The sequence below is a fragment of the Bombyx mandarina genome, chromosome 20 (genome assembly GCF_030267445.1).
Source record: "Bombyx mandarina strain Sakado chromosome 20, ASM3026744v2".
Taxonomy (NCBI): domain Eukaryota; kingdom Metazoa; phylum Arthropoda; class Insecta; order Lepidoptera; family Bombycidae; genus Bombyx; species Bombyx mandarina.
This window is the reverse complement of record NC_143226.1, coordinates 6,910,131-6,920,794: the sequence shown is the minus strand read 5'-3', so window position 1 is coordinate 6,920,794 and position 10,664 is coordinate 6,910,131. Positions and strand designations below refer to the sequence as shown.

The 10,664-nt window shown below is 36.6% G+C and overlaps 2 protein-coding genes across 2 annotated transcripts in view; one reads left to right on the top strand and one right to left on the bottom strand.

Moving 5' to 3' along the window:
• Positions 1 to 2: 2 nt before the first annotated feature.
• LOC114250198 (coactosin-like protein) overlaps positions 3 to 10,664 on the bottom strand; it is a 30,270-nt gene continuing 19,608 nt past the window's right edge. Inside the window, exons 2-5 of the mRNA XM_089735665.1 lie at positions 5,287 to 5,369; positions 3,501 to 3,611; positions 2,685 to 2,814; positions 3 to 606 (exon numbers count right to left, since the gene is read on the bottom strand). Of these exons, the coding sequence (XP_089591791.1) occupies positions 490 to 606; positions 2,685 to 2,814; positions 3,501 to 3,611; positions 5,287 to 5,369 (441 nt within the window). The 3' untranslated portion in view covers positions 3 to 489. The remainder of the gene's footprint in view (positions 607 to 2,684; positions 2,815 to 3,500; positions 3,612 to 5,286; positions 5,370 to 10,664) is intronic.
• Positions 865 to 2,438, top strand: Orc5 (origin recognition complex subunit 5). The gene has a single exon (XM_028183954.2). The coding sequence runs from the start codon at positions 1,000 to 1,002 to the stop codon at positions 2,380 to 2,382; it is 1,383 nt and encodes a 460-aa protein (XP_028039755.2). The 5' UTR covers positions 865 to 999; the 3' UTR covers positions 2,383 to 2,438.

Here is a 10,664-nt window from a genome sequence, read left to right as displayed (position 1 = left end):
TATATTGGAAATCATGGTTTTATTGATATCAATTTACATTACTAGTCAATGTATAAAAAGCTTGTTTACATTAAATTCAATTTAGTATTAAAGATTTTTAAAAAATTTAAGTAAAAAATAAATGCGTTCACCGCGCTTACTAAAATGCACGACAGATTATCTACTTTTTATTTGGTAAATCCTTATTAAAACTACACTGAAGAATATTATATAATATGTGTTTTTTTGAAAAATAAATAATGAATTTATATACGTGATTAAAAATGTGATCAATTTGACACAAGTTAATAAAAATGACTAATGAATTATTGCTCGACTACAAAAATGGCCAAGCCACGGCCCCAATTAAAATATAAGTCCTAAAGTCCACTTGTAAAATATTTTTATGTATAATATTGTATCTTTGCACTCATTATTTATATAATAGAATGAAAGAGACAATATTCGTTTAAAATTCCATGTGGCAAGTTCGGGGCAAACATTTTCTATTCATAAATCTCTAACGCCAGTGCCGTAGTTCGCTCCCCCTGCCCTATTGAGTGCATCCTTGAATTGGTCGATGTCTATCTCAGACTGATTTTCAAGTTGCAACTCCACAGCAAAGTTCTGAAACATAATAAAAACTAGTTAATTGAGAACTAGCATTGAAATTGAAAGGTGAGTGAAACTAGACCTTCCTAATTTCAAATTTTTTTTTTATATATTTGTGTCTGTCAATATCTGTCTGATAATAATAAAATATTAATAAAACAAGGTTCTAATAATTAATTTTAAATCCAAATGAATTACGAATAAAACGAATTAAAGTAGGTATCTTTTTTGATTCTCAATATTCGTCGTACTAAGCCGGCACTTTATTTGAAGCACAGACTATCAAATGAAATTTACAAAGTTCAAAGTTGTCAAAATTGGAATGTGCGCAAAAATGTCAAACCTGAACATACGTTATAGAATTGAATTAACACAAAAGCTTACGTAAATAAAATAAATTATATTAAAATGGATGAAATATACAGTAAAGTTGTGTGCAGAGAGAATCAGTTAAACGATTTGTTCAATTTATTCGGAGATGACAGCGAACCATTGCCGTGTTCTATTTTTATAAGTGGAAGTATGGCAACCGGCAAAACGTTATGCTTACAAACTGTTCTCAATTATTTAAGTTATAAACATGTATTTGTCGACTGTATCGAGTGTTATTCGTCAAAGATAATGTTCGAGAACATATTGTCTGCCCTCAACGATGAAAACGAGGACGTGAAATGTGAAAATTTAATGGATTTTATAAACTGTTTGAACCGGCTTCAAAATAATTATGAACCAATAGTAATTGTATTCGATAGAGTCGAAAGACTACGCAACATGGATCAGAACCTCTTGCCAGTGCTTCTAAAGCTTAGAGAATTTTGTAAATTGAACATTTGCACGATATTGGTGACGCATTTGATATTCGAAAATTTTAATTTCAAATTCGGTGTACGAGAGCCCATAAAACTCTACTTCCCTAACTACAACAAAGAAGAATTATTCAGAATAATATTTCTCTACCAAAAATCATTTGTACAGCATTTGCTGAACCATTTCGACATAGAAGATGAAACAACAGAACTAATTGAAAAACCAGAGTTATTTGCAAACTTCTTAAATGCATTCTTGAGTGTATTCTATAGGCCATGTCGAGACCTTATCGAATTAAAGCATATGGCACGCCTAAACTTCATCAAATACTGTGAACCAATCATAAAAGGTGAAATACAATCAAATGATCTAACTAAATTGTGGAGACACATCTCACCAATCTTGAAAACAAGCCTAGAACTTTTATACTTAAGAATTAGTGATATGAGGCAATTCAAACCTTCACCGGGTAAAGAAAACAGTGAAAGCTCATATGCCAAAGAATTCTGCCTGGAGAAAACGTTAAAAGATGAACTTTCTTCTACAAAAACTTTTGCACAAAGCTTTGAACTACCATACTTTGCTAAATACTTACTAATTGCAGCATATTTGGCTAGCTACAATCCGCCCAAAGAAGACAAGAGATTGTTTATGAAGAACCACGGAAAACAACGTAAACAAATGAGACAAATCAAAGCAAAGGCTAAAATTAATGAAAAATTAAGTACACAGCTGGGCCCTAAAGTTTTTACTTTAGATCGATTGTTGGCAATATTCTATGCTATCTTAGAAGATAAGATCGGTTTAACCAGCAATCTGTTGGCACAAATAGCGACATTAGTTGAGCTAAAATTGATAGCGGGAAGCAAAGAGATAGATTTAGATACAGCAAAATATAAATGCATTGTTGGCTATGATTTTATTTCAGCCATCGCTCAGACTGTCGGTTTTAACATTAGAAAATATTTGTACGATTTTATTTGATGTATTGCTGTCAAGTTGCGATACATATTTCTCTAATAAACATTTTTCTGAAACAATTTGATTTTTAGTACTTATATGGGTAAATGAGCTCATGGTCCATGGTTCCAACCAATTTGAAAAATGAGGTCAAAGTCCAATCCGTATTATTAAAATAGCTGGCACATCCTGCTGGAACAATTTTTTTGATAATTTTTTTTTTCAATTTCGTGATTAATTTAGGGAGATGTTTAGGATTGAACAAAAAGAAGCTGTAAGCTCGCGGGGGAAGAGCTTATCCAAAAACAAAATGCGCTTATACGAACCGATATGATGTCCTTGATGATAGCTTTGTCGGTGGACATCTTGGCTCGGTTGATCACAGACACGTTCGGTCCTACCCACGTCATGAACATAAATTTCTTGCGTTTAGACATCTCGTCTCCCATCTGCAACCTTCAGTAAAAAAAATTTATTAAAACGAATTTTGTGTAATGCAGCACACATCTGTTGGACTATGCGAGCCGAGACTTAATTAGAACTCTTTTTACCGATTTATCACGCGGTTTTTGTATTTCTTATTAACCACGTCTCCAATTATTTATAGTTTCCGATCACTCGGCGCCTCAATCATTATTAATAGTCACTTTAGTGCTGAGCTTAATTTTACATATTTTTCAAAAAACGCTAAGGAATTCTGAAAGAAATTACCCAACAGAACAATTTTACTTAAAAATACAAAAATTCATTCACGAAGCAGCTACTGTCGAGTGGTTAGGTCTCCTTTGGAGACGCTCGGGCAGCTGTTAGCAAATCCCACCCCTCTTGGCTGAGCGCGTGCTCGCCCACCTGTCCTGGTGAAACTGGAAAGGCCTCCGGGCCACTAGTAATCCCTCAAAAAAGCAATCCCAGCTTGGGGTTGGGTGGTATATGTGTCTCATGTGTCCCTGGTATTATTCTTTTGGTCGTGAAAGTTTGTTGGAGGATTGAGAATGTTTGTCATACAATCGGCGAGTCACAGCGAAGCTTCACGTCATTTCGGGTCCTCCCGATCCACTAACGGTGCTTTTAGGTACCTCAAGCACCAGTAATCCTTCCTTCATATAAAATTTCAACAATTAATACGCAAACTGAGTATTTACCTGAGGTATCCGAATGCGCGTTCATCATCAGAGAATTGCGTGCGGAACTCCGTGAAGTCGCTACCCCTGGCCGAGCACACTATCCGGGCGCCTTCAAACTTGAACACCGCCCTGGACAGAGAAAACATCAATTATATCACATTTAATAAAATCATTCAATTGTGTGGTGCCAAATGTACCATCATACTACAATTTTTGCAACAAGACGATTATGTGTTGTGATATGAAAATGAATAATAGCCTCTACATCAAGGATGAGCAGTACGCGGCCCGCCAACTTTCTCCCATCAATTCGTTTTTCTCGTTCTTTTCTAGTTTTTAACTTGCATTAAAGTTTGTATATGAAATATTTACTATAGAGAACGTTAAAAATCTCGCACTAAGCACACTGGTCGTCCTGTAGACACTTGGCGACGCACCGTGGAGAGAGATGGGCACTGCGGGCCTGACCTGGAGCGATGTTAAGGAACAAGCACAAGACAGGGTGAAGTAGAGATAACTTGTTCATCATTACTGGTGGTAGGACCTCCTGTGAGTCCGCACGGGTAGGTAACAACCACAGTGGGGCAGCCGTTGTAACTATAGTGAGACCTTAGAACTCATATCTCAAGATGAGTGGCGCATTTGCGTTGTAAATATCTATGGGCTCCAGTAACCATTGAACACCAGGCGGACTGTGAGCGCTTGTTCACCCATTAAGAAATAAAAAAATAACATACAAAATGCATTGAAATTTTAATTTAAATAGGTCAATTAAAGGCACGCGCTTCCTTTGGCCGGGACTAATCTTCGTGAATATAATCATCGCGCTGTTACTAATGTTAATAAAAAGGATGTAGCAAATTGTTCACAGCGAATTAACTTCGAATAAGGACCTTCACCGGACATAGAACGATACTAGAGTCCCGAAATAATTTTAAGCAATAGTTTAGAGATGGGACAATATAATCAGCTATTAGATTGACTAAGGACTATTAATACTACACTATACTATTAAATTTTTACTAAATTTATTGAGAGGTTTTGTTTGCGCTTTGATCCTATAAATATTTGACTTGTCACATGTCACAATTCGATCCAATATTCCTTCATTTCTGTATGGATTCAACAAGGCAATACAAGTTTCAAAACGTTTCTTTCTGCAGATCAGTCAAATCATGAGGCACCCATTTTTCATATATATTTTTTTGGACATAAATGAGTCAATATTGTTGGTAAGGTAACGTTAAACCATGCCGCTAATTCCTGGGTAGTTTGGCTCGGATCGGCTTCCACCATCTCTTTCAATTCATTGTTATTCACATGTGTGGGCGTCTGTCTGTCACACGTCTTCCACGTGGTTCGTTCTTCAAGTCAAAATTTCCATCACAAAAGCGTTTAAACCAAAATCACACGGTGCGTTCATTAGCGGTCCCCTCTCCAAACGCAACATTGATATTGCGAGCTATTTCTGCAGCGTTATTTCCGTGTCAGAATTCGTAATAAAAAATCATCATCTTTATTGTCCAAGCTAAATAAAAAGAACAACTCAAAGTCGATATTCAAATGTTGCACATTTTTTAAAAGAAGAACCTCATAGGAAACCTTAAACCCTCATGGGAATCGAAGAAAATGAATTTACTATGGCAGCATTCTTCTCACTACCTTTAGAATGCCTTAGACATTAAGTCTGCCACTCTACTCTTACGAATAAAGTTAAATAAATAAGGCACCTACATGTTATATACTTATTTGTTAAAAGTTATTTTATGAGATCGTAATTTAAGTTTAGCTAAATTTGTCTCACCACTCTGTCGGTGTAGTGTCGGACCTCACATCTTCGTAAGCCGCCCTAATCGTTTCCCGGTCCAGGCCGGTCGTCATGGTTACCTGAAAAAAAAACATTTTTAATGACGCAAAATTTTTGTGTACCCATCTCTTCCCAGTTGTGTCGAATAGCCTCATTCTGGCTTCAGCTTGAAAAAAACATGTTAACATCTTCCCTAACAAGAGCAGTGCTTCGCTGAATCTAGCACCGACAAAGTCCTTTTATTAGTAAATTAAGTTTTATAATGCTTTTTAAATCATAACCCCTTAAGACCGAATTTAAAAATGCCGCTGAAGGTTTTTTTTTCGTCTTAATAAAATCAATTCTGTTAGCCCGAAGTCAATTTCCGAACCGATCCGGTAAATTTCTGACGCGAAATAATTTAAAGCATTTACTAGTTTGTTTAGGTTCACTTTATTTATTTATTGCTTAGGTGGACGAGCTCACAGCCCACCTGATGTTAAGTGGTTACTGGAGCCTATAGGCATCTACAAAGTAAATGCGCCACCCACCTTGAGATAAGTTCTAAGGTCTCAAGTATAGTTACAACGGCTGTCCCGCCCTTCAAACCGAAACGCATTACTGCTTCACGGCAGAAATAGGCAGGGTGGTGGTACCTACCCGCGCGGACTCTTAAGAGGTCCTACCACCGGTAAGTAGTCACCTTTGCTCGTCGCCAAGCCGTTGTCTACTGGATGACAGCCTAGGACTCTCCTCAAAGTTCGTATGATGAAACACTTGTTGTAGTGCTCGGGAAACAACGCGTAGTGAAAAAGTCATTCCAGTATCGCATGGCACATGGTAGAAAATATGTCTGGAAACGCATTATACGGATCCTGGGCTTTTTCATGCTAACACCAGGCACCAGGTGGGCTGTGAGCTCGTCCACCCATCTAAGCAATAAAATCCGGCAAGTGTACCTTATGCTAAGCTACTTAAAGCAATTTTGGTGTCGCTTATACAGTTACTAAGCACCTTTTTTCTGAACTCAACATCTTACAGGTTTCAATAAATGGAATTGATAGAAAGTATTTATACCCGAAATAAAAAAAAACCAAATGACCAATTCTTACGTCACATACTGTCGTCCATATCTCATTTACGTAAATGTATTTATATAAAGACAAAACACGCAGTCTTTTTAATCATATAAATGGTGTTCAAGGGCATTGTCGAGGCTTACAAGATTAGTGACTAACATAATTATGTGAGGCGGTTCGGCTAATTTAATTCAAAACCAACCAAAAAAACTAAGTTAAGAATGCGTACATATGAATAACAGTTCATTTTTAATTCTACTACATTGCGGGTACTTGAAAAAACTATAGTAAAAAATCTAAAATCGTGATCTATTATAGAGACTATAGAAGAAATAAACAGCATTTCCACTGAATTGGATGTTTTTTAGAACGATTTAATTATGTCGATATATGTTTTTTTTTTATTGCTTAGATGGATGGACGAGCTCACAGCCCACCTGATGTTAAGTTATAATTATGCGCAAATTATAATTATGCGGGTTTTATTTTTATTACACGATGTTATTTATTCCTTCACCGTGGAAATCAATCGTGAACATTTGCTAAGTACGTATTAATTAATTAGAAAAATTTATACCCGCCTGCGGGATTCGAACACCGTTGCATCGCTAGATACCAATGCAACGGGCGTCTTATCGTTTAGACCACGACGACGTCGCCGTTGTAACTATACTGAGACCTTAGAACTTATATCTCAAGATCATGGGTGGCGCATTTACGTTGTAGATGTCTATGGGCTCCAGTAACCACTTAACACCAGATGGGCCGTGAGCTCGTCCACCCATCTAACCAATAAAAAAAACGCTCTTTACTTTTCTTCGTTGTCAATTCTAGGCAGAATTCCTTTGCTTTATATTTCAAGGCTTTTAAAAAAAACATGCCGTGTTGTGCGAGTTCACGCACACAAATTAACCTTATTTAAAGTTCAGCTACACACAAAATGTGTTACGTGCGAAAGCTTAAAATGTATATTTATCGCATAATAAAAAGCTTTTAATCAGGCGGACAACTTAATTGTATGAAATTACAATGGAGATCTCGCGCGATCTGGGTCTCTTGGTCACTTTTATTTTTGCAAAATTATATTCGTCTTTAAAGACGTTCTGAATTTAGGTTTGGAATTTACTTCGAATGTATTTACTATACTCTGTATTTTTGCATATTGTTTTGGCAATAAATTTGTTTTTTTATTTTTTATTAATAGCATTTACGATTCTCTCGGCGTGGAACGAAAGTAAAATTAGATTTTTCATTTAACTAAGTTTGAATTTTATGTGATAAATTATCACCGGATAAAAACACTCACAAACGTGCCATTTTATCTTATGAGTCTTACAGAAACGACTAGAAGGCATATGTAAGTATTAGTACAAGCGAGATTAATATTATACGTTTTTTTATAAACTAGAGGTCCCGCAGTAGTCGAAATTCGACTATAATTAATTGGAATTGTATAATAAGTTTGTACACTATTATGATTGTATTTTATCCTTATATAATCACAAATTTCGCCAAGGCTACACTATAAAAAAATATTAATAAAGGCAAACAATATTTAATCTATTCTCAATTTGACAACGGACGTCAAGAACAAAAGTTTGACAATAAATAGTATGCATGCGTGTGTGCGTCAAATACACGGTATGTAGTGTATGTAATGTTTTATTTATTGATTTAATGTATCTTTTATGCATTATTTAAAAAAAATATTACCATAGTGCACTTCTTCTCTATATTCTCTATAAGTGTGGAAAATTTCATACTCCTCCGTGCGCGCAAATTTCGTAAAAAGGGATACAAAGTTTTTGCTTCACGTATTATTTAAATAAATTTTACTGGCTTGGGGACAGCGTCATGGAAATGAATACAATATCAATGTTGTCGGCGAGTAAAATCGGTTCTTGTAAACCGCTAAGTCCAATGCGATCGACAGATTTACGGTTATTAATCCGGCAGTTTTGTTACTTTCATTTATTTCTCAATCGAAAAAGTATGCAATATCGGGACGATATGAATACGTTTTATTGCTGCATTGAGTTCTTTTTTTTATTTATTGCTTAGATAGTTGGACGAGCTCACAGCCCACCTGGTGTTAAGTGGTTACTGGAGCCCATAGATATCTACAACGTAAATGCGCCACCCACCTGGAGATATAAGTTCTAAGGTCTCAAGTATAGTTACAACGGCTGCCGTACCCTTCAAACCGAAACGCATTACTGCTTCACGGCAGAAATAGGCAATAACAAATTTTTTAATAGCTTATATTAGCTTATAGCATTCTAACATGTGAAATGAATAGTTGAGACAGAGAGAGAGAGAGTATCGACGGCACCAGTATCAACCGGGGTAAAAAATAAACTGAAATTAATCTTTAGTTCGGTTTGTTATTTTAGCGTGGCCGGCAAGAAGTGGATGAGGAGAGCCGCAGACCGGGCTCAGTGGTGTGGATTGGGAGAGGCCTATGTCCAGCAGTGGACGACTGTGGGCTGTTAATGATGATGATGATGATGATTATAGCGTATTTTTTTTTTAACTTTTTAAATTGCAAACATAATCTATATAGTCTATACCTTAGTTAAATAAACGTTAAATTGCTTTAATTGAATAAGAAGTTCGGCGCCGTACTGTTAGAATTGAAACTAGGAACTTCTTTTTAAAAAAAACATTTTTAATACTCCCTAGACTAAGCTTATGTTATTTATATGGAAAGTGGCGAAAATTCGATATGCGTCCCACTCCGATGAAAGTCTGACCCGAACTGCTTTAAAAAGCTAGCTAAAAATCATCATCTATACATATAAATAAAATTGGAGTGTCTGTTTGTAATATTGAAATAACCGCTTTTTACTACATACATATGAATACGGTACATACACCAAAATAGTTTTTTTTACAATTTTTGTCTGTTCTGTTTGTTCTGGCTAATCTCTGGAACGGCTGGACCGATTTTGACGGGACTTTCACTGATAGGTAACTGATGATATAAGGAGTAGCTTAGGCTTTACTTTTTTAGACTAGCTTCGCCCCGCGGCGTCACCCGCGGTACGACATAACATCGCGGGACTCAGCTATCAATATTAAATTTAATGTTTCCGAAGCGAAGCAAGGGCGGGTCCCTAGTCGGGAATAAATGCTGATGTTGATGTTTGGTAAGGCATTATTATATGTTATGTAGGGATATAACAGCACGAGTGCCAATCAAAATTACCTTCGAAGAATTAGAGAATCCCGAATGACAGGATTCGACATCTTGGATATCGGTCGAACCGGAGTCCTTGCCGTCTTTGACTATAGCGTACAAATCATCGATCCTAGTCTTCAGGACTTGAATGTCTGCCTTCAGTTTGCGTCTATCGGTCGCTCCTTCTTCCAGCAAAACGATTTTATCAGAAATACCACCGAGAACCTCACGCAATTCGTTCATGTTTGCCATTAAATTATCGAATTTAGTTATGATCAGCGTCTGGGCATCTGTCAGTTTGTCGATTTGATCCTGGAAGACCTTGTAGCCTTCGACGTGGTCTGCGAACGGGCCGGCCATGTTTCAAATCTTCGTCATTAAGATTATGGATTTTCTAAGCGGAAATCGAATGAAGAATTTGGCTTTGTGTCCCAATTTAATGGTTACATTGACAGATGTCATTTATGTCAAATTGTATCTGTTGTTTGTGGATATAGAGGGTAGAAGAAGTAAGGAGGACGAATTCAGTGTAGGAAAGGTATCCGCTGAAAGGTAGCCAGATATTAAACTTAATATTCATCATATTATCTTCGAAGTCGTCTTACCCTAGAGGATAAGACGTCTGGTGCATTCGTATCGAACGATGCGTCTGTGCCGGTGTTCGAATCCCGCAGGCAGGTACCAATTTTTTTAATGTATGTAATGTATTTTAATGTACTTAATACATGTTAACGATTGATTTCCATGGCGAACGAATGACATCGTTTTGTTACGGGAATTCGGCATTTTCACTTTAAAAAAAAAGGTTTTATAAAGAAAAAAGGATTTATTGCATTTATGGGCGATTTAGTATTGGAAATTCAAGGATACAAAATTTTGGGTTTAACCAACGAACGTGTTGTCGCGACGTGTAACGAAAGTGGACTAACTGTACTCAGAGCTATTGTTATTACTTGTAACTGATAATGCTGACTAGGCGTGCGTCAGCAATAGGGGTGCGTCAGCAATAAAGGGCGTAGTGTCGTCTTATAACAGTATAATAAAAATCAAGCACGCAAAATTACAATTTGCCTAATTACTGGTGGTAGGACGTTTTGTGAGTCCGCACGGGTAGGTACCATCACCCTGCCTATTTC